This window comes from Apodemus sylvaticus, chromosome 1 (assembly GCF_947179515.1).
Source record: "Apodemus sylvaticus chromosome 1, mApoSyl1.1, whole genome shotgun sequence".
NCBI lineage: Eukaryota > Metazoa > Chordata > Mammalia > Rodentia > Muridae > Apodemus > Apodemus sylvaticus.
In genome coordinates this window covers 185090276-185114321 of record NC_067472.1, presented here as the reverse complement: position 1 = coordinate 185114321, position 24046 = coordinate 185090276, and the positions used below count along the sequence as shown (strand labels likewise).

At 44.4% G+C, this 24046-nt stretch overlaps 2 protein-coding genes across 6 annotated transcripts in view; both read left to right on the top strand.

Annotated features, from left to right (window-relative positions):
* The first annotated feature begins 2226 nt into the window (after positions 1-2226).
* Positions 2227-24046, top strand: part of LOC127672693 (zinc finger protein 60) — a 59393-nt gene continuing 37573 nt past the window's right edge. Inside the window, exon 1 of one of the 5 annotated variants that reach the window (XM_052168063.1) lies at positions 2227-2372. The gene's annotated coding sequence lies outside the window, so the exon portion shown is untranslated. Of the gene's footprint in view, positions 2484-24046 lie in introns of all 5 variants that reach the window. The other 4 variants (XM_052168036.1, XM_052168028.1, XM_052168013.1 and 1 more) reach the window with 4 other exon arrangements.
* On the top strand, positions 2397-22395 carry LOC127672733 (zinc finger protein 60-like). The gene is made up of 5 exons (XM_052168075.1): positions 2397-2478; positions 6957-7009; positions 7959-8085; positions 11613-11711; positions 15727-22395. Exons 2-5 carry the CDS (start codon positions 6977-6979, stop codon positions 17574-17576), a joined length of 2109 nt encoding a protein of 702 aa, XP_052024035.1. The 5' UTR covers positions 2397-2478; positions 6957-6976; the 3' UTR covers positions 17577-22395.

Below are 24046 nucleotides of genomic sequence, written 5' to 3'. Positions count from 1 at the left end.
CTGGTGATCTGAAACTCCCTCAGTCCTCCCCCCCCCCCCCACTGGTGAACATCCTGTTCTCTCTCTGCCCAGCCTTTGGATAATCAGCATTTATTGACAGAGAATAAATGGTAAGATTTGTTTATAGAGCTTGAGACAGATTTGTTTTACTTAAGTATTACAGTGCCATGTTCTGATTGAAACAAGATGTGAGGGCAGAGAAATCAGCATTTGAAAACCTTTACACAGAGCACAAAAAACGTGTTGGCTACCGGTCATCTCAAGCTCAGGTGCTCCTGTAAGTTTAGTGGGCTGAAGGTCCTGAGTCAGACTTCCCTGAACTGCTTAGTGCAGCAGCCAGTGCAGCTGCAGTCACAGCCCTGTCTGTGTAGTGGTTTTCAGGCACATGGTTTCCCCACAGACCTGGCTCTGTAGACAGTCTACTGGTGCAGCCAAGCGTGTGAAATCTGAGCACTAAAGAGAGGGATGGTAGACGTGGGATGGGGGTGGGGGTGGCAGAAGGGGTAACTGGGAAGTGGGATATCATTTGAGATGTAAACGAATGGAATGATTAATAAAAGTTTAAAAAAAAAAAGAGCCAGTTCCTCATCAGGTGTCATGAGCAGACTGGGGTTCTACAGCTTCTTTAGCAGGACAGGCACATACTCAAGACTTGGTGTGACGTCACAGGGGACTGAAGGCTGGGAAACAAGATGTTCGAAGCTGGTGTTTACTGCGACTTCTGTTTGCTGTGAAGAAAAGTTCAGACTCTGATGGGCAAGTGAATACCATGGTGTATACACACAACTCTACACACAGAACAGAGACACTGACTCCTCACCTAAATGACCTAGCTTAAAACCAAACATTTCCTTAGTTCAGTCTTTTCAAATTTATCTTCGTCCTGGAGCAGGACTTTAGAGCCATCGCACCTGGCATGTACTTGAAAGGATGAGAAATACAGCCCAACTCTCAAATGACCCCAAGAAGTCAGAAGTTTAAAAATGCTATCTCACTCCAAAGGTGCCCCTGACTCCAGCCTCCTAAAAAGCCCTAAATACCTCAAATTCCAGACCCTGTTCTCTGACGGTAAATAGGTAAAAGGTCACATTTCCTGTTGTTCCAGAGCCCGCTCTCTGTATGAACTAGGTGAAAGGGCGTAAGACAGGCCCTTGAGTCCGTGATCCTGGCCTAGTAAGATAACAGGAAATGAGCTGACTGCTTATCTGGCTTCTGTAAGCTGCTTGCGCCATAGAAGGAAGGCCCTTGTGACTTATCTTAACTACAATCTGTCACCCCCCCACCCAGGAGCCCGTGCAATTGCGGACCTCCGAGACTATAGGAAACTGATTGGTCCACGGAGATTTGAAATGACTGGCCTAGAAACTACGGAGTGGTACACAAATCGATTGGCCCGCACTGCTAGGGCTCTCGATGCTAAGGAATGATTGGTTTCCGATGTTCGGGCATTGTTGTAAACCCTATAAAAGCTGTCCCGATTCTGCACTCGGGAATTGGGGTCTGCAGTCCTCTACCCCTGTGTGGTGCATGACTGTGGGCCCCAGCACACTTGGAATAAAAGTCCTCTTGCTGTTTGCATCAAGACCGTATCTCGTGAGTGATTTGGGGTGTTGCCTTTCCTGTGCTGGGGCATGTGTGTGTGTGTGTGTGTGTGTGTGTGTGTGTAGGGGTCCTCGCTTTGAGGGTCTTTCATTATCTGAGTTTTACGGGTTTCCTTTCTATTGGGAATTTCATTGCTTTAGCATGACTTCAGCCATAAGACATTCCTGGCAAACCTGGAACTCTTCTCTGCTTCTGGGAAGCCTAAACTCACTCTGCAGTGTCCCTCTTTCTTTGATGGTTCAGAAAAGCCCAGAACACTAAGTCCCCTCCCAGAGCACAGCGAGGTGGCATCCTGCTGTGGGGTCTCAGGCAAAGCGTCATCAGTTACATCTCAATCTAATTTTACTTCCTAGTCTGCATTTAAAACTTAGCGTCACACACACACGCACGCGCGCACACACACACACACACACACACACAAAAGGGCGCCGCCCCCTTAAGGCGTTTCCTCGGTGGGAACTCCCACACACGTGCGCGCGCGCAGAAGAGCGCCGTCCCTTCACACACGCACACACACACACACACACACGCGCGCGCGCGCACACACACACACACACACACGCGCGCGCGCGCGCGCACACACACACACACACACACATACACACACACACACACACACACACGCGGGCGCCGCCCCTTTAAGGCGTTTCCTCGGTGGGAACTCCCACAAAGCCCTGGGCGCGGCTGGCCCAGGTTGCATGCTGGGATATCCCTGGACCACGGAGCACTCTACTTCCTGTAGTTTGGGCCGGGAGGACTCCATTTCCCAGGTAGCACAGGGTCGGAAGTAAAACATCAACTTCTGGTGTGCTGGGGGAGCTGCTGCGGACGGTCAGGTGGGAGGAAGAAGTCTCTGGTTGGTGTAGGTCCCCAAGAGTAAGGTGGGAGACAGCAGCGGGGGTGGAGGGTGGGTGTGGGTGTGGGTGGATGGGTGTTGCTGTGTGTGAGTGCGCGATGCGTGTGTGTGTGTGTGTGTGTGTGTGTGTGTGTCTGTCTATCTGTATACACACCGTGAGCTCTCTGCATGATCTCTCTCAGTATTTGTCGCTTTCTCTTTTAAAATTTATTTTATTTTATTTTATCTTTTTTATTTTTATTTTTTTGGCTTTTCGAGACAGGGTTTCTCTGTGTAGCCCTAGCTGTCCTGGAACTCACTCTGTAGACCAGGCTGGCCTTGAACTCAGAAATCCACCTGCTTCTGCCTCCCAGAGTGCTGGGATTACAGGCGTGCGCCACCACCGCCCGGCTCTTATTTTCTTTTTAAGATTTATTTATTATATGTGAGTACAGTGTAGCTGTCTTCAGACACACCAGAAGAGGGTATCAGATCTCTTTACGGATGCTTGTGAGCCACCATATGGATGCTGGGATTTGAACTCAGGACCTTCGGAAGAGCAGTCAGTGCTCTTAACCTCTGAGCCACCTCTCCAGCTCTTTATTTTTATTTTTTATTTATTTTATTTTATTTTTTGTCACCTTTTCTTGCTTTCTCTCCAGGCCACAGGGACTGAAGCAGAGGAGCAAGCTTCAGTAAGGAGAGGTCAGGTGCGGAGTCTGAAGGGAAGCTTTCCCTGAGGTTCAGACTTGAGCTTGGGATCTGCAGGTGCCTCCGAGGGTCGCCTAGGAGGGCAGCTACTTCTTGAGCTCCACGACTTCCTCAGATCTCTGAGTCTGAGTGTCGTGGGAAGAGAAGGAAAGTGCTCACTGAGGATGCTCTCAGATATAGTCTGGGGTCTCTCGCTTTCTCAGGCTGCTCTCGTAGGCCATCATTATTCAAAAGGAGGGCTGGAGAATAATGAAAATATTTTTGCTTGCATCTAAGATTCGAGAGTGAGTTTGCTCATTTCTGTTTGAGAAATGAGGTTTTAGTTGTAGAATATAGAATTGTCGGTAAATGAAGCAGGAACATGCGGATTTACAATTCCACAACTGTGTCCCTTACAATGCCCTTTCCCTTTCACACCATCGTTTCAGTGCCCCTTGACATCTTCAGTCTACAGTCACTTCCCTCCCCCCCCCTCCCGCCCCCAAGAACATGCTATAGATAGGAACCTCCAGAGGTTAGCATTTGGTTTTCCAAACTCTTGATTTTAAAAATCGATTTCTATTTGGATGGCATCACGTATCTGATGGCCATTGATCTTTACAGGCCTTCGTTTCAAAGCAGGGGAAGAATGTAGGTGATAGGTGATCTGTTCACTCATGAGGATTTGGGGAGTGGAAAAGTGGTAGTACTACATTTGGCATCTTTGATGTGCGTGTGTGTGAAAACTGGCAATAATAACTGTATCCAAGTGAGCGATGCTGTGGTTGATCGTGGGGTGTGGCTCTGTGGTATCCTGGTTGGAGTCTCGGTTCTGTCTCCTGGCTCTCTAGTCCTGTCCTGAACCTTAGGATGCCTGTGGTGAATGAAGCCTGTTAGTGCAGAGCCGCCATATACTGAGGGCCTGGTGTGCTTTAGTTGTTGCCCTGTGAGGCCATTTTGGGTTCATTCTCCTCAGTGCTCTGCAGGAGAGGGGATTGTGAGAAATAATGTGATTACTGATTGGATATTCAAGAAAGTTGACTCAACAACTCTAGGCTTTGTGGTGTGCACTGACTCTCAGTACTTGGGAGGCGGAAGTAGAAGCGACAGTGAGTTAGAAGTCAGCTTGGTCCACATAGCAAGTTTCAGGCAAGTGGGGGCCACAGAGCGAGACCCTGTCTCAATAACAGCAAGGCAAAGAAATGAATGTTTTTTGTTGTTGTTTTTTGTATTGTGTAAAGCACACGGACTCTCTATGTCCTTTGGGATGAGTTAATCTAGCTCCTATTTTTGTAGTGCGTACACTCAATGTCTGTCCTCTCCGTCTTTTCAAAACTATTCATCACAGTCACCATGTTGCAGGACACATCTCTGAACACATCACCATCCCAGCTCTCTCCCTTATGGGTCCGAGTCTCCCAGTCTCCACCCTGATGCTGCACATCCAGGCTTTGCCACTCAAACCCCAGTAACCAGCGTCTTACTGTTCCTAGGGGAAAACAGCTTCAGATTCTACACGAGGGAGACCATGGGTATCTGTCTTTTTGTTTGAAGATGAAGTATTTGTCTTCAAAATTATGTATGCCGGGTTATGTGTCCATGAGCACAGGTGTCCCCAGAAACCAGAGATATAGGACCCCCTGGGGCTGGCGGTGCAGGCACTGTGAGCTGTCTGGAGACTGAACTCTGTCCTCTGGAAAAGCCTGAGCAGCTCTCAGCCGCTGAGCCATCCCCCAGCCCCAGCCTCTGTCTTTCTCTTTAGCTTACTGAACTTGTTATTCTCCGTGTGCGTCCATATTGTAGTAAGTGGTTCAGTGTGTGTGAGCCCCGTTCTCCGTGGGCTTTGTCCACCCGGCTGTAGGTCACAGATCACTGCTGTGGACATGGTGCTGGAATGAAGCGGGAGTGGGACTGTCAGATGCTGATTTTCCTTTCTTTTTTTTTGGGGGGGGGGGTCTCCACTCAATATGGGGTGGATGTATCAGGTGCAAATTCTATTCAAAACTGTTTGAAAGTCCTCTGTATTATTTTTTACAGTGACTGTATGAATGTACATTTCTTCCAATAATGTGAAATTTCCTCCATGTGCTCCATGATATATTTCCTTTCTTTTATTTATTTGGTTTTTTTTTTTTTTTTTTTTTTTTTTTTTTTTTTTTTTTGGTTTTTTTTGAGACAGGGTTTCTCTGTGTAGCCCTGACTGTCCTGGAACTCACTCTGTAGACCAGGCTGGCCTCGAACTCAGAAATCCGCATGCCTCTGCCTCCCAAAGTGCTAAGATTACAGGCGTGTGCCACCACTGCCCAGCTTATATTTTCTTTCTGATAATTAATGCTGTTCTTTTTTAATTCCAAAAGCCTAAAGTCGGTTTTATTTTTGTTAAAGCTTTATTTATTTATTATATGTAAATACACTATAGTTGTATTCAGACACCCTAGAAGAGGGCGTCAGATCTCATTACAGATGGTTGTGAGATGGTTGTGGATGCTGGGATTTGAACAGTTGGTACTCTTAAACACTCAGCCATCTCTCCAGCCCCTTAAGGGCTGTTTTTGTTTGTTTGTATGTTTGTTTGTTTTGATTTGATTTTCAAGACAGGGTTTCTCTGTGTAGCCCTGGCTGTCCTGGAACTCACTCTGTAGACCAGGCTGGCCTCGAACTCAGAAATCCACCTGCCTCTGCCTCCCAAGTGCTGGGATTACAGGCGTGCGCCACCACTGCCCATTGCCTGTCTCTCAGTTGGGAAGTTTCCTTGTCACTGAATTGTCTGCTTTCCTTATGAAGTCGCTGTGCAGGAGTTTAGGTGTTCCCTCCTAGTCTGGTGTAGTTTGCAGTTATCCTATCCCATTCCTGTACACTGTTAATTGTTTCCTTTGCAGTGTAAAGGTTTTTAGTTTGATGTAAATCCCATTTGTCCATTTTGCTTCTGTTAGTTTTATTTTTAGAGTGATATCCAATATGTCCACTGTCCTGGAGACTTTCTTGTATATTTTTTGCTATGACTGTCAGTTTCTCCTTTTAAATTTTCTTTCCTGTTTTGAGTCGGCTTTTGGATGTGGCATGACAGAAGATATTAGGATGTCATACTCAGTTTTGCCAGCACCACGGATAGAGGCTGCCCTAGAACTCACACAGAGCACATTTGGCCTGGGACTTTGAACAACTTTCCTGTCTCTGCCTCTGGAATTATAGACCTCTGCTACCACATCTAATTACAGCTAATTATCTTCATAAAGGATCATGGCTTAACTGACACAGCATAAGTGTTGTCACAGACAGAGCTAAGGCTCTCAGGAGAGTGTCCCACGGTGCACAGCCCCATTCACTAAAAGTGGGCACAGAATGCTGGACCCCGCCTGAGCACTGCAGCTGCAGCCCCTCTAGCCTTGCTGGGCTTCAGCCCTGAGTTTACAAAGGAGGTGCCATTCAGATGCTGGGAGCCCCTGGGAGCCTTGGTAGGCGGGGTTCCAGTAGGAAGATGTGCTCACAGTAGGCGGAGCTGCCCAGGGGCAGGGCTAGCTGGATCTCAGGGTGGGGGATGGGATCCCTTCTGCTGGCATCCTCTGGAGGAAGTTCAAGGCAGACATGTCTAAACCCTGCACTCCCACACTGACCCCTGTGCAGGGGGTTGTCTGGGGTTAGGAGAGGGTCGGCTCTGTGTAGACTCCTGTGTGCTTCTAATTTGTGTGTGGAGGCAGTGAGTGGCGGGAGGGAGAGAGTGAGTGGGGGTGCTTGAGAAATAAACATAGTCAATGAAATCACAGTGACAGAAGTCAGCCTGGGAACATCAAGTCACCATCCAATGAAAGGCTTTCTTTTTGTCCCCCAGGGGAGGAAGCCTGAAGAAGAATGGCCAGCTCCACTTCTCACCACATGGTCTGTGTAAGTTGACATTTCTCTCTGACCTAGGGTGACTTTCAGGTTAGGTGACTCCTGCCCTCCCTCCCTCCTGAAGCTTCCCAAGGATCCGGGATCCCCAGCCCAGTCTGCCCCTCTGCAGTGAGGGTCTGCAGGTCTGAGCACTTCCTGTCTGTGCCTCTTCCCAGCTGGCACTGGGGTTGTCTTTGAACGCATTCCTCCAGGTGTGCTGTCTGCTTGGTCTGTGCTCAGGGAGGACTGTCCCTGCAGCGGAGGTGTCAGTCCCTCAGGGGAACAGGGGCTTTGGGGGCTTCAGAGCTCTGAGGTGATGGTCTCATTGACTGTACGGGAAAACCTCATTGACCTATGTGGTGGTGTCAGGCTGATGACCCAGTGTGTGAGAGTGAGTGTCCCCTGTGCATGTGTGAGGAGGTGACCTCCCTGAGGAGGCTTTAGGGGAGAGTTCAGGTATCCGAGGGAAAGGTCATCCAGGGAGGTGACTGCAGTCTCCAGAGTTAGGGAAGACCTGACACACGTTGTCACCTGGAAAGTCTTTTGATTTTTTTTTTTTAATGGTATAAAAGGTTAAACATAATGTGCACATAATGTGAACTCTTAAATAGTAAGTTTATGGACTCTTACATACTGAATAAAATCATTCTCATGACAGAAAATCTTAATGACATCATGTGATACCATAATAAACTCAAGGACCCACAGCGTTCCTTATGTGATTTCCCTGAGCCCGGTGGCATTTCTCCTTTGTGGGGTCTACCCTGAGGGATGTGGATGGAGTGGAGAGGCACAGTGACTGGCTCTGGAGGTGGGCACAGCCGTCGTTCATGGGGAGCTCGTGCACTCAGGCGCCTTGAGCATCTCCTTAAGGCTCCCTTCCCACGCTTGAGTCCTTTCCCGTCTGGTTTCCATCTTGGAAGCTTCCCCAGTTTCACTCTAGTTGTGTTTGCTCTTCCAGGGGTCAGTGACATTTAGGGATGTGGCTGTTAACTTCTCTAAGGCGGAGTGGGCCTGCCTGGATGCTGCTCAGAAGGCCCTGTACAGGGACACGATGTTGGAGACCTACAGCAACCTCGTGGCAGTGGGTAAGCCTGTGCCCCGTGGATGGGGATGTGCCCTGTACAGTGTGTGCTTTTGTCTTGTGAATTAGAAGTCATGGCTTCTTTCATTGTTTAATTGAAGTTGGGTTTGGTGTCCCATGCCTGTCATTCCTTCACTCAGAAGGCTGATGTGAGAAGATTGCTGTGAGTTCAGGTCACTCAGGTACATCGTGAGTTCTAGGCTAGCCTAGTCTACACGCCTAGTCCCTGTTTCAAACAAAATAAACTATCGAAATGAAATAAGTAAGTAAATAGATCAGTAACGATAATTGTGGGCTAGAGAGATAACTTGGTTAAGAGAACTGATTGCTCTTGCAGAGGTACTGGGTTCAATTTCCACTGCCATAAGGTGTCTCAAAACCATCTGTAGCTCGAATTCCAGGAGACAAACTTGTGTCCCCTTCTGGACTCCATGGGCACCGTGCGTGCATGTGGTGCTCACACATGCATGCAGATAGACATTTACATACGAAGAAAATAAAATGGATTTAGGTTAATAGAATTTTAAAAGAGGGAACTGAGTTCCTCCTTATTCCCAAAGCAGTATTTTGAGATTTCTTTTGTCCCAAATAGGGGATTCATGAAGCCCTGCTTGCCCATCCTTTGGTCCTGTCAGTGAGCTCCAGGTTCAGGGAGAGACAGTGCAGAGCATTCACGAAGACGCCTGGTATTGATCTCAGGCCTGTGCCACAAGAGTGCATTTATACCTACACACACTTGTGTGCATACCCTTGTGACATATGCAGTATTGTACATGCATGAATATATACATAAACCCAAGACCAATAACTTTCATGATGTCCTTCCTAATGGCTCAGTAGTGTTGATTTAAAGCCGTAGTGGACACATTCCGTTCCCCTTCGTGAACACTTTACCTGCGTTGTGGAACAGGTTGTAGGCTGTGAATTTGACGTTTGCATTGAACAAATCTGTAAGAAAGAGGTGTAAATGTGAAAGAAGGCAGCATATTAACAATGATGATAACAAATTTCACGGCTGGCATGTAACTCAGTGGTGCCTGCAGGTCCCGACTGGCCTGTCCTCATCCCATGGCGACTCTCTGACTCAGAGCTTCCAAATCTCTCCACCCTGCTTACTAAGTTTCCACTAGAAGGTTGCTACCATGCCAACCCCATGCTCCAAAGTTCCCACGGTCTTTTGGGGTGCACTTCTCGCAAACCCACACTTTGCTGCCGTACCTTTCTCTCTGGAACCCAGTTGAGCCACCATGTGAAGGCAAGCACCACACAGACTTAGTTCAGAACCAGTGGGAGCTCAGTCTCTGGGAGCAACAACTAGAATCTAAACCTTGTAAGCCTTAGTAAATCTATATCCTCTGGTGGGGAATCCTTGCGGATTCACTATTTAAACCAGGGGCGACTTGTAGCTACATCTTGTCCTCCTGCTGTCTCGTCCAAAATCCTGCATCTCTCTCCTTTCTCTTCTCTTCCTATCTCCAACCCAGAGGCCCCACCAACTGGCCCAGGGATTGGTTTCTTTATTCATTAGAAGGGTCACATGAAGTCCAGGAGAAGCTGAATTAACATCAAAATACAAACAGCACCAGGGCTCTCCACAACACTTCCCCCTCTCTGTCCAATTAAAAGACTCTTTTATCTCAGATATAAATTGAGCACAACTATTATAATTTTGTAATTTATAAAGTACAAGATAGACCTAACACCCAGTCCATCATTTTTGTCAATTAAATAGAATACTCTGTCATCTATCCTAACTTAAGAGACTTATAAATCCATATGTTATGTCCTGGTTTAGCTTGTATAACTATTTGAAAGCTATTGTCTCAAATTATTTTCTCAATGTTAAATAGCCTGGGTTGGCTATAAGACTATAACTAGTCTTTCAACCCCAGTCAGAAATCCGAGAATGACCGACATTATCTGAAAATATAGGAAGCCTAACACAGCTTCCAGAACTGAGACAAACTGTAGAGGCAGCTGCCTACCTATACAGCCACAGTAAGTCAGGAAGTTGGAGCATCAGTCTTCAGCCCTCTGGCCCAGGATATTCTGACAGGCCTTGAAAAACAGGAATTATTAAGGATTAGCTTATTCCGTCTTGGCAGAACTAAGCTGTCCTAACCTGTAACTGTGTCCTCTCAAGAACGGTGCGGGCCTGCAGGAGAGACAGGCACTTTCTGCCAGTGGCGACCTGGCCACAACGCACAGCCTCACCTGGAGGGGAGATGCTCAGATGCTTCTCTGAGTCCAGGAATGGGGAGCTGTTAGAAGCAGATTTGTCTCAGCAAGTGAATAAATAACATTAAATGTCACATTCTGTGGATTTCTTATGTTTTTGAAAACCATCTATTTGTGTAAAGTAATCTGGACTGTTGCCCGTTAACTACTCTCAGCTATTTCTAATTAAATTATCTGAAAACACCCTAACAAACTCAGAGCCATGAATTTGCTATCTGGCCCTTTAATTACAGGCTTAAACAAATCAGATCAGTTTGTAATGGCATTATAGAAGGACTGGGGCCAAGCCTGTACTTTTAAAATTATTGTATCAATAGAGGAAATTTATACCAGTGAAAACCCTATTTCTGTATCAAAATAAAATCTGTACCAAAATAAGAAATTATGACTTCAACTTAGCAACTATTGTAAAAATTTCTACCAAATGAGATTATGGCTACACAATGAGTTCTAGCTATTTCCTCCCTGTTTCAGTTATGACCATTTCTAAATTCCCCAGAAAGACGACCTTAGAATAACCACCTCCAGTCCCAAAGCCCAGGGAACTGGGATGATGACTCTTCACAACTTCTTCAAGTTGAATATGGGCGTTGAGACATCTTTGAAGGGGGGAAGGTAGGGAAAATGGGGGAGTTGGTTGGCTTTAAGGCCACACCAATGATTGATTTAGTTAGTCTCTGATGCCTGTGTCTTGACTGGATCCAACTGAAAGTCCGAGAGATCAAGAATTCAGAGCAGGTCAGTTCAGCATGTCTGACGAAGAGACTCTCCAAGGCTGTATATTTTGCAATACATAAATCTCAAAACAAAATTTTAGTATCATCAAGATAACTTTTTTGTTTGAGTCTCTAGAATCTAGTTCTTCAGGGGTCTCCCTTCGTCATATCTAATCCATATCTCTGGAAGGTGTGTGGACACTAATCATATTTTAAAAGATCTGCACTGGGGGTCATGGTCAGATACACTTTTTATTTATTTGTTTCTTTTTCTTGTTGAGATAAAGTTTCTCTGTATAGTCCTGGCTGTTCTGAATCTTACTCTGTAAATCAGACTGGCCTCAACTCTCAAACTCACAGAAATCTGCCCAAAATCTGGGATTAAAGTGGACTGCTACCTGGCTTTCGAGGTACTCATTTTTAATCCCAGCATTTGGGAGACACAGGCAGACAGATCAAGGTAAGCCTGGTCTACATATCACCTTCCAGGACATCCTGGGATAATTAGATTGAGTCTCAAAAAAATAAAAATAAAAAACAAGTCTGCACCATGGTTCATCTCTCTCTGTCTTTGAAGTGGGAAGCTGCATTTCCAAGCCCGATCTGATCATCTTACTGGAGCAGCAGAAAGAGCCCTGGATGGCTATGAAGGAAGTAACACACAGGCTGAGTCCAGGTGAGTGAGAGTGAGGTGAGCCTGCAGCCCTGCAGCACAGCCTGTGCTCAGAGAGGCTCCACAGAGCTGACCCTGGATGTGGCAAACTTCCCTCAAAGCCCCAGGGCCTGTGGGAAGCAAGCCTGAGCCCTGGAAGGAAGTCACGGTCACAGAGAAGCAGGCAGAGGGGCTTCTGGTCCAGGATCACTTGAAGTTGTTCTTGTTTCCTTCCCTCTACTGGAGCCCATGCCTGCTCTCTGTAACTTCCAACAGTATTTCATTATTGGTTGTGTGTGCACACGTGTGTGCTGGTGTCCTAAGAGGCCATAGAGAGGTCAGCTCCCTGGGGCTGGGGTTATAGGTGGCTGCTGGCCTCTAACCCAGGGCCTCTGTCAGAGCTCTCAGTGTCCTTGACCAGTGACCCAAAGCTAAGACAGTTCCAGCACCAGTGGAAGCTGTAATGTAGAAATGGGTACCAAATGTTTTAATTCTGTGTCTTCAAAGAAGGTCCTCACCCTCCTAAGGAACTATCATACTTCTTGGCCCTGGAATCAGAGGCAAGTCAGGGTCAGGGTGTTCTTTCTTAGTCCTTTTACCCCCAGTTTCCCCATTTTTAATAAACAATCAGGTTGGATGGGGGCAGTGTTATCATTAGCCTACTCCTTGTTGAACAGGGCATTGAAGTCCTTGAGGCAAGGTTGAGCTTCACTGTGAGGGTACAGTCGGGTGCTGCAGGGCTTTGGTGTCATAGGTAGGAGCCAGTGATCCTTTAATAGCGACCGACTGAAAATTGTTTATAATGTTTTGCATCTTTATTGAAGAAATCTAGAGAAGAAGTTCATGAGGCAGTGTGTGATTAGTAGGATTTAGAAAAGGGAGAGGGGGCCTGGAGAGATGGGTCAGTGGTTAAGAGCACTGGCTGTTCTTCCAAAGGACCTGAGTTCAAATCCCAGCAACTATATGGTAGATCACAACCATTTGTTATGGGATTCAATGACCTCTTCTGGTGTGTCTAAAGACAGCTACAGTGTACTCATATATATAAAATAAGTAAATAAATCTTTTTTTAAAAAAAAAAAAAGGAAATGTTTTTGAGAGAGTGATTTGTTGTTTTTAAAATAAAATCCCAAACATTTGATTTTACCAATGAGGACTCAAGAGCTAGACGGTGGGGTAAAAGCCCACTAGCTCAAGAAAGCCAGAGAAAACACCCAACTGACTGGCCTACTCTCCTGACATCCCAGAAGGAAAAAGCTCGTTCTCCTTCTCTATGCTGCCTTAAATACCCTTCAGCTCAAAGACCCTCCTTTCTACATCCTTATGTTTACTTCCTGTCAGCTAGTTGCTTGCTCTGACTCTTGGCCTGCCATTGACTTTACTTAATCCTGTTTTAATAAAGGAAGACAAAGCCTGGCTATCAGAGTGAAAGGTCTAGTACTGTTGGGGTTCAGGATCATCATCCCCAGGTACTCAACAAACTCCATCCTATCTGTACTGTTAAGGCCTAGGTGGAAGGTTAAGGACTGTTAAGGAATGTTACTAATGTCATCTCACAAACCACACAAACACTGATCTCAGTCAGACATGGATAGTTTATTGAGCATATACCCCAAGACTGATCAAGGCCGTAGACCAGACTCAGGAGCTGACTGTCACGCTTAGCTAAAATTCTGTAGATCTTTTAAGCCTGTGATTTATAAACATCTGTGCGAAGTTATTCCACCGATCAGGATTTAGGGATAGGGGATTTCCTTAGGAACATGTCTTAGTTGGACACTTATCCCTCTGCATTGGTTGGGGTAGTCAACTGTGGCAGGAGACTTGTCTAACATTCATGTCTTAACTTACGAACCAGGATGTCAGTTACCCACATACATGCCTCTTCTTGCCAAGTAGGATGCCAGTTCCCAGGGAGGTCTTGGGAACTTCAACTTTACTCAACCCCTACTCAAAATAGAAGTCTTATTTCAAATAGCTTCTTTTATTGGTGCAGGTTTCTCTTTTATGTTGGGGGTCCATCCCAGTGGCAGCTTATAAAAGCAAAACTCATAAAAGCTCCTATATATGGATAGGAAGTGCTGCTGGCCGCCGGCCTTGGGTGCACGCTTACTGTGGCTACCTTTACAAAGCAGTTCTACTGATTTCTGCTGTGATTGGCTGCCAAGAGCACAGAAGATAACAGATTATGCCATCAGCTTGGCCATGAGAAAGCAAGCTTCCCTGTGACATTAGTAACAGCACAAAATGGCAGGCCAGACAGGTAACAGGTACCCAGTCCTTAACATTCCACCTAGGCCTTAACAGTGCAGATAGGCTGGAGTTTGTTGAGTGTCTGGGGACGATGATGAAAATGCAGGCTGTAGAAGGAGAGTGCCTTGCAGGTGTGAGAGAGACCCAGGCTGCTGAGAGCTACGGCCTTAGCCACCTCGTCAGCTTGGTCACTTCCCTTGGAGATAACGGAAATGTTTGCTTGGTGTGGCCAGCGGTGGACATCTCCCATGTTCATGGGAAGATGGGAGGCTTCCAGCAGGACCACAATTTGGTTAGAATTAGTTATGGGTCCTCCTTTTGTTGTTCGTAGCTTTTTCCTTCCAATTTAGCTGCACGTGACAAGAAACTGTGAAAAGCATACTTGGAGTATTATTAAGTAAAAGAAAAATAATCACTGCTCTGCTCTCAGCAGTTTTATTTCAAGTCATGCTACAGATTATTAAAAATATAGTCATACCAACCCTAAATATAGGAATGACTATCATAAAAGGCTGAATAGCTAAAGCATGGTACCATTGTCAAAAATGAACCCCACTCCCTGTATGATTATAAAACAGACTTCAGAAACAAGTGAGTATAGATATCAAGTTCTTCAGGCAGGAGTGGGCTGGATTGAATGTTTTGTGTGCAACTGAGCTCATTTTGGCTGGAAATTCTTTTTTCTCTCCAGAGCCATTTTTTCTCCTTACTTCTTGCCATCTCCCTGGTATTTCTGCATTTGTCATTTCAATTACAGGGCCACATGCTATTTTTACACTCAGAAAGTAATTTCCAGAAATACCAGGGAAAGAGCAGTAAAGATAAAGGTTTAGGGATTTTCCCTTTGCTAGTTAAAAGGTCAGGGAAGAACTATTAATTTGGCCTGTTGGTTTATGGCTTGTGCTGGAAGGGCTAAACCTATACTTCAACCTGTACTTGAACCACTAGGGTGTCTGCAGCAGTTGCCTACCCTGCTTTATGTATACCTTCAAGGAGCTGCCGTCTGTATGCCATGTATAAGTGGCCTGGGGTAGCGCTTATAGGATAAGGTAAAACACTGTTATATTCTCAATGCAAGAATGAGCCGGGGAGTATGCCAAGACTGGGCATGGGAGGAGACTTGAAATGTTAAGAGGTGGCCATGGCTGAAAGGTAAGTGTTGTGTTCTCCACCAAAACTGTCTCAAAAGTGAGAACTCTAAGGGAGTAGTGTTTGGAGACCTTTGTGTTAGAAGGCGGGACAGGTGGTAAGGGGAGAAAATATTAATAAGTGACTCGAAGGTTAATGTCATTGACTCACATATAAGAAGTTCTCAGGCATCTATCCTTGGGTAGATGGTCTTAATTTTTCTCAGTAAATATACAGTGGGCACAAGGGGGGAGATCCCAATTGATGACCCAGGACTCTAAGGGCACATCACATCCCTCTTTTTCAGTAGCATAGAGATCAAACAGTTCATTTCCCAGGGGACAATAACACAGTGTCATCAGGTTAGAGCTACTTGTCAACATCCCAAAGGTTCAAAACCTTTACCAAACAGTATGTATTTTCAGTAGGATACAGAGACACATAAAATTATCTCACTACAGTTTGTTTTGTCTCCTTAGGCATACGTGTTCCTATCTCTAACCTGATCTACTGTAAAGTGTTTTGTCTGACTAAACTTTGCTTATTGCTGCTCTCCTTGCTCCTGCTTTTAGAAAGAACTTTAGAGTCTGGCCACTCATTTAATGGAATATGTGAGCATATTACAGGAAAATAAAGCATTCTTGCTTTCTCCTTTCAGATGTGGAGGCATGTGTTGAAGCTGAAAATATATCTTCAGAGAGTCATATTTCTGATACAAATTTATACAGACAGAGCATAAAGCAATTCAGTAAAACTTTTGACCTCAAAAAGTCTACCTTTAGTAATGGCCCCAACTGTAGTACATTCAGTGGACTACAGGGTTATCAAGAAGGAGATGCTGATGAAAAGGTTGCTAACGAGGCAGAAATGCCTCATACCTGCCATCCTTTTGCTCACAACATAGAAAAGCCATATGAATGTAAAGAGTGTGGGAAGTGCATTGATTGTAGTTCAACTCTTACTCAGCATCAGAGTATTCACACTGGAGAGAAGCCCTATGAATGTAAGGAGTGTGGGAAGGCCTTCAGACTCTACCAGGTGCTTCGAAGACATCAGATGTCGCACAGTGGTGAGAAGCCTTACAAATGTAAGGAATGTGGAAAGGCTTTTCATCTTCCTGCCCTGCTCAAGTACCATCAGACCATTCACACAGGTGAAAAACCTTTTGAATGTGAAGAGTGTGGGAAGTCCTTCAAGCGTATCTCCCACCTTGTTGAACATAGGACAGTTCATGTTGATGTGAAACCCTATGAGTGTAATGACTGTGGGAAAGCCTTTAAACGTCGTTCACACCTTATACAACATCAGAGAATTCATTCTGGTGAGAGACCCTTTCAGTATATGGAATGTGGAAAGACCTTCACTGTTCTGGCACAGCTCACTCAACACCAGAACATTCATACTTCAGAGAAATTTGAATGTGAGCATTGTGGGAAGATATTTAATAGTCGCTCTTACCTTGTACGACACCAGAGTATTCATACTGGTGAGAAACCCTTTGAGTGTAATGTATGTGGCAAGGCTTTTAGGCTTCAGGCATACCTTAATGAGCATCAGAAAACTCACACTGATGAGAAACCTTTCAAGTGTAAGCTCTGTGAGTCAACCTTTAGACGTAAGTACCAGCTCAGTGAACATCAGAAAATTCATACCAACGTGAAACCCTATCAGTGCAAAGAATGTGGGAAATGCTTTCGTCGACGTTCAAATTTTACTGAGCATCAGAGTATTCACACCGGAAAGAAACCCTTTGAGTGTAAGGAATGTGGGAAGGTCTTTAGACTTAATATACATCTCATTCGACATCAGAGTTTTCATAGTGGTAAGAGACCTTTTGAATGTAATGAATGCGGAAAGGGCTTTCATTTTTCCAGCCAGCTTAATTACCATAAAACCATTCATACAAGTCAGACACCTTTTAAATGTAAAGAATGTGGGAAGTCCTTCAAGCGTGCCTGCAGCCTTTTGGAACACAGGGTTATTCATGCTGCTGTGAAACCATATGAATGTAATGAGTGTGGGAAAACCTTTAATCGTCGATCAAACCTCATGCAACATCAGAAAATTCATTCTGGTGAGAGACCCTTTCAGTGTAAGGACTGTGGGAAGGCCTTCACTGTCCTGGCACAGCTCACACGGCACCAGACTATTCACAATGGAGAGAAGTCATTTGAATGTGAGCAGTGCGGGTCAGCCTTCAGACTTCAGTACCAACTTACTCAACATCAGAGAATTCATAATGATGTGAAACCGTTTCAGTGCAAGGAATGTGGAAAGGGCTTTGTTCGTGGTACAGCTCTTAGAATCCATGAAAGAATCCATACCAGTGAGAGGCCCTTTCAGTGTGAAGAATGTGGAGAAGCCTTTCAATATCATTACCAATTTCTTGGACATTTTAGAATTCATACTGGCAGGAAGCCTTATAAATGTAAAGAATGTGGGAAGTACTTTGCTCGTGGTGGAGACCTTAAAGTACATGAAAAAATTCACACTGGTAAGAAACCATAATAATGTTAAGAATGTGGAAAGGCCTTTAGTTCAAAATCAAGCTTGGTTTGAAGTGCTAAAATTCGTATTAATAAGAAACCTTATGGTGTAAGGTGCCTGGAAAGACCGTCATTAATTCTAAGCTAGCTGAATTCATACTGCTAAGAAAATGTTAATCCCACCGGTGGAGAATAAGACCACACCGCAGTTTAAGCCAAATGTGAAGTAAGCTGTGGATACTGGCCAGGGGATGGGCTCTCTGGCCAGGTGATGGGCTCTCTGGCCAGGTGATGGGCTCTCTGGCCAGGTCCAGCTTTGCCTCTTCAGAAATAACCATGAGTTCCACCTTGCAGGGGCTTAGCAAGGCAGCCCCACAAGGCCACAGTATTGTCCACCAGGTACAAGCAGGGCAAGCATATAATCTGACTTATTTCCTACCTATATACCTTCTGCTTACATATCAAATCGGGGGCTAGGGTACATCCTAATATATCTCCTTCACATCTACTTCCTCTCCAGTTTGTGATCAAGCACATCTAGTATAGTTGGGGCAAACAAACTCATTAAGGGGAATGAAAATGTGGCTTGTTATTGCCCCAAAACAATAGCCTCCAGTATTTCAGGAATTATTTGACCTTGGGCAAGGGGGCTTACAGGTTAGCAGCATTTTTGTTTCATGGGTCTTTTAGGCACAGTAATTAAAACTTGAAATGTAGCTTTGGCTCTCACAAAACCCTGTGAAGGTAAGAAATGTGGGTAAATGTTTGTATTTAGTTCAGCCTTTACTACACATTGGAGAATCCATACTGGTTTGAAACCCTTATCTCTGTAAATAATGTAGAAAGACCTGTAATTAGACCTCAAGCCTTCTTCATAATAAAGTAATCTGTGCTGTCAAACACTATGACTGCAAAGCAATGTGGGAACATTTATAGAATTAGCTCAGCTCTCAAAGCTCATCAGAGAGTCCACATAGATCTGAGACCCCCATGGATGTAAAGACTGTGGGTAAGCCTTTATTGTAAATGGTGAACTTATACAATATCAGAAAATCCATCTTCATCAGAAGTCCTATGCATGTAAGGGAAGTGGACAACCCTTTGAAAATTTTAGTGATCATCATAGAACTCATATTGGCAAGATTGTGACTTAAAAGAATGTAGGAAGGACTTTAATGCTCTAGGATTTGGTCAACATCTGAATATTCATATACTCTTCATGCCAAGAAACCATTTGAGAATGAGAGTGCAGGAAGTCTGTTGTTCAGAAAAGATAACTCTTGCAAGAATGTTGTTGACTTACTCTCATCTTGTTAAATCTTTTTTTTTTTTTTTAATTTGGTTTTTTCGAGACAAGGTTTCTCTGTGTAGCCCTGGCTGTCCTGGAACTCACTCTGTAGACCAGGCTGGCTTCAAACTCAGAAATCCACCTGCCTCTGCCTCCCAGAGTGCCTGTAAAGGCGTACACCCCCACCGCCAGGCTCATCTTGTTAATTCTTAACCAAACACTACTCAGTCAATTTAGTAAGAGCAGTTATTGGAACTAGGATTATCTGTAGTATCTTCTTTGTCACCATTAATATCCAGGGCTCCTGTAATATTAGACTGGATGTTTATTTTTGCATAGTTTATTAATGGTGAGCACAGTACTAGACAAACTTGTGGAAACAGGGTTATAATAGATATAAAATCCTTGAGAATATTTGGTTCATGTTCTGTAAAGTAGCTTTTACAGTGTTCTTGTTTCATGGGCATTACTGTAACTGATATGAAAGACAAGTTGTATTGCAGATAATTTAGAAAAGCCTTATGCAATCCTCCAGTATTAAATTCCAAATACTTCCTTATGGATAAAAAAGTCCATGAAAAACATCTTCATTTCTAATCCATTCCTTAAGCTTTTGTGCAGAGATGTCAAAAACACAGCTGTTGGTGAATAAGCACTCTTTAAAGGATTTAAACACATGTAACTTTCAAAGGGTAAAATCATGTAATTTATGCTTCCTGCCCAGATCATTAAGATAAAATACATTTGTGACAGGGAAAGACAATGCAGCCTCCTCTATCTCATATTTTTGTGAAAAATTACCCAACTCTATGAACCAGAGGTCAAGGTGCCCTTGCTAATTTATCATGGCTTCTGTCAAACTGCCTGCATATGCAAAGCTCTCCTTTCAGCTAACCTCTTGTCTTGGCTTCTGTTAAACTGCCTGCTTGTGCAAAAGCTTCCCCTGCAGCTGTTGAAAAAATAACAGAATGTAGTTTTTTGCTTTTGACTGCCCCTTATTCTATAAACACTTGGAGCTATACTCAGATCGCAAATACCTGAGTGTAGTCCCAGACAACTGGAATAAAGTCAGTTGGCTAAAACTGTGTCTCAGTGATCTTCTCTGGTGGGATTTCCATAAAATATTAACAAAAATACCCACAATGGAAACCACTTATGTTGCAGGAAATATTAAAAAACGACCTGCCAACTCTCCTGCCCCACCAGGCCATGTTCCCACTCTAGTACCGGCACTGGCGGGCCACAACACTATGTCCCAGCGGGGTCCTCTTTGGTGTCTTCTCAGTGCCGGGCTACTCTCTCCCAGCTAGCCCCTGTAGCATCCCAGCTGTGTTCCCAGCTCTGGCTTGCTTGTTCCTGGAGCCACTAGTTCCCTCTCCACCATAAACATAAACCCCTGTAATCAGCGGTCCCACATTCCAGTAACCAAGTAAATCAGAACTCTTAAAGCTTAATTAACCAGTCAGATTTATATATCAATAAAATCACATTTACAAGATGACAGTACGGTAATTTCATAGCCAATTGATAATGATAAAAGCTTAATCCTAAATTTTTTTTTTGGGGGGGGGGTGGTTCAAGACAGGGTTTCTCTGTATAGCCCTGGCTGTCCTGGAACTCACTCCGTACACCAGGCTGGTCTTGAACTCAGAAATCCACCTGCCTCTGCCTCCTAAGTGCTGGGATTACAGGTGTGCACCACCACTGCCCAGCGGATACCAATATTTCTAACCTTGTGAAATCATAGCTACTTGTGCCTGTTAAAACCATGTGGGATCAAGATCCTCTTCCTGTCTGTCTGCTTCCATGTTGGCTTCTCTCTACTCTGAGACACCCTTTGTCTTTGCAACTCTTGGCTCTGCCTCCTTCCCCTCCCCCCCCCATCCAATTACAGGCCTCCTCTTTACTAATGTTATTGGACAGGGAAAATCCTATGACACTTACAAGAATACGTATGAGAAAATTTTCATACATATGGAAAAGTTGGAAGAATCAAAACCACACTTATGTGTCCTCACCTGGATTCAAAAGTGTTAACAACTTTCTAGGTTGACTCTGTCATTCATATATATATATATACATACACGCACATATATATATACACACACACACACACACAGGCATTTAGGGCTCAGACACTAAGAATATGTTTGGGGGGGGGGCTGGAGAGATGGCTCAGCAGTTAGTACTGTCTGCTCTCCCAGAAGACCCCCAGGTTCAATTCTTAGCACCCACCTGGCAATTCACAAACTGTCTGTAGTTAGAGTTCTAGGGCATCTGACACCCTCATACAGACATACATGCAAGCAGAACACCCCAGTGAATATAAAAATAAAAGTATATTTTAGAGTTGGGGATATGGTAGTTTATGCCTAAATTCCAGTACTTGGAAACCTGAGGCAGGAGGATCATAAGGTGGAGACAAATCTAGCTATCTATCTAGTGACTTCAAGTCCAACTTTGCTGTCTAGGGACCCTTTGTCAAAAAAAGAAAACAAGTTCTAGACATAACATTTTATCCTTTACTCCATTAGCCAGCAATGGAATGTCATTTATAACACAGAGCTGTAATTATTCTTAAGGAAATAATCCAGGATTTTACAACTTTCAGAAATATTTCATTGGCTTCCAAACTGTCATTTTTTACAAATGTATATATCCTTCAGGTAGGGTGGTGTATGCCTTTAATTCCAACATTTTGGAGATAGAAGAAGGCAGATCTCTTCGAGTTCAAGGCCAGCCTGGTTTATAGAGTGAGTTCCAGGAGAGCCAGGGCTACATGGAGAAACCCTTTCTCTATAAGCAGAGCAAAAACTAAAACCCTATCCTATATATATAGGATATATGCATATATCCTAAGGAGAAGCCAGTGTAGATATAGATTTGGCCATTTTGATTCAAACCACAGTGTCTTCCTACACGGATATAAGTGCACTTTCTGTGTGCCTGTTGCCTGAGGGGCCTAGAAGAAGATGTCAGACGCCCCTGGCTGCAGCCCAGCTAATCTAACAATGCCAGCTGTGGATGGAGTCCAAGAATCTAGTGGTTGCTCAGTCCCACAAGGCGGGATGCCTCAGCTGGTCTTAAGTATATGCTGGAATATCAACATAGGCTCCAGTGCTCGCTAAACATGGCAGTGGTAGCAAGGGGAAGGCAAGCAGATTCACTCAGCTCAAAACCAAGCAGAAAATCTCTCACAAGTGTGCCCTCAATTTCTGGATTGTAGTTTATTGCTGATGTAGTCAAGTTGACAACCATGAATCACACCACTAAAAATATAAGTTAGCTGAAAGGAAGATATCTATCACCCTGTACAATACTGTATGGTCACACTTCTACTACATAGAAGCATAGGTGAGCATGTGTGTATGTTACAGGATGCTGTGTGGTCAAGTCTGTGCAATGTTGAAATGTGTGTGTTTCATCAATGTCAGTAATTGACTGAGTAATAAATGTACAACCTTTGTCTCACTGATTACAATTTGTCAAGTAATCCCAATTTTGCTTAATTGGGATAGCTGGTTGGTGACATTAACAAGTTCTTTTATTCCAATCTTTCTTTGTTTCTGATTTTGTCAGATTTTGTTTTTGTTTTTCAAGACAGGGTTTCTCTGTGCAATGGCCCTTGCTGTCTGACTATACTGGACTGGCTTTGTAGAAAAGGCTAGCCTTCAACTCACAGAGATCCCTGCCTTTGTCTTCTAAATGCTGGGCTTAAAGGTGTATGCCACCATGCCTGGCTTGTTTCTGTTTTCTGAAATAGGATTGATGTGTGTCTTATTGGTTGTCTTGGAGCTCCCCTAGTAGACCAGGCTGGCTTTGAACTTACAGAGATCCAAATACCTCTGCCACCTACCTGAGTGCTGGGATTAAAAGAATGTATTGCTGCCACCTTGACTGTCAATTTCAGTTACCAATGTGAAGACTTCCATTGCGGGCTGGAGAGATGGCTCAGTGGTTAAGAGCACAGATTGCTCTTCCAGAGGTCCTGAGTTCAATTCCCAATAACCACATGATAACTTACAACCATCTGTAATGGGAATTGGTGCCCTCTTCTGGTGTCTCTAAAGATAGTTACAGTGCACCCATAAATACAATAAATGAATCTTTTAAAACGAAGAAGAAGAAGAAGAAGAAGAAGAAGAAGAAGAAGAAGAAGAAGAAGAAGAAGAAGAAGAAGACTTCCATTGCATATTAACATATCACACAGTAATACACAAATATGCAGGCTACAAAATGGCTAAGAAAGGGTTAAAGAGATTTCAAGAGAGTCCAGAAAATGGTTAGAAACCACTGGTGCTACAGTGAAAGAGAGAGTAATTCTCCTGGGTCTTCAGGCAGCAACTTCTGCCCTGGAGATCATGTCCCAAGTCTCAGGGCCAGGGCTGTGTCCTGATCCTTCCCTACAGTGAATGCTGTTGTTGCTATGGTGATGCTGGCTGTAATGGTAGGCATAAGCTAGGTGACCCAAAGAAGAGTTTTACAGATGAGGACTGATACGACTTCTGATTCTTGCACAAAAGAACTCTGAATCTTCTGTGAAAATTCTATCAGCCATCTTTTGGAGTCAAGTGACCCAGTGACGGTTTAATTCTTCTGAAACATGAAACCAGATCTACTCTCACCAGTCTCCATGGATTGACTAGTGACTTTCTCTGGTAGGAGGCATCCCACTTGTATCTTAAGACCTGTGTCCTCTTGATGGGGATGGAAACTTGCCTCTGCAAAGGCTTCCAGAAACCCCCAAAACTTGTTTCCACAGCCCTCAGCTCCCAGGGCAGAAGCTTGTCTCATCACTTGACTCCTACCTGCCAGGCCCAGCCCCGGCTGTTCTTCTTTCTTGGTTCTCTTTTGAAAGAAAGCCGAGGGCCTGAGGAGTGTCAGTGGGGATGAGGTATTTAGGGTTGCTGTTTAATAATAAAAAGTTTACCTATCTTAAGATACTCAGTCAGTTCACTACTGTAGCTGAACTGCCTGAGTTCCTTTGAGGCCAGAAACTGCAGTCTCTGTGTTTAGTGCCTCATAGTAAAAAATCAGGGGACTAAGGAAGGCGGCCTTTGTTCTCTCCATGCAGGAACTGCGTGGCTCTAACGTCCAGCCTGCAAGTTGAAGTTGCAGGAAGAAAAAGGGATGTGTTGAAAGTGATTTTAGCCTTTATTTCTAAGTTCTTCAGTTCTCCAAAAGGTTTCTACAAAAGTTCTCCT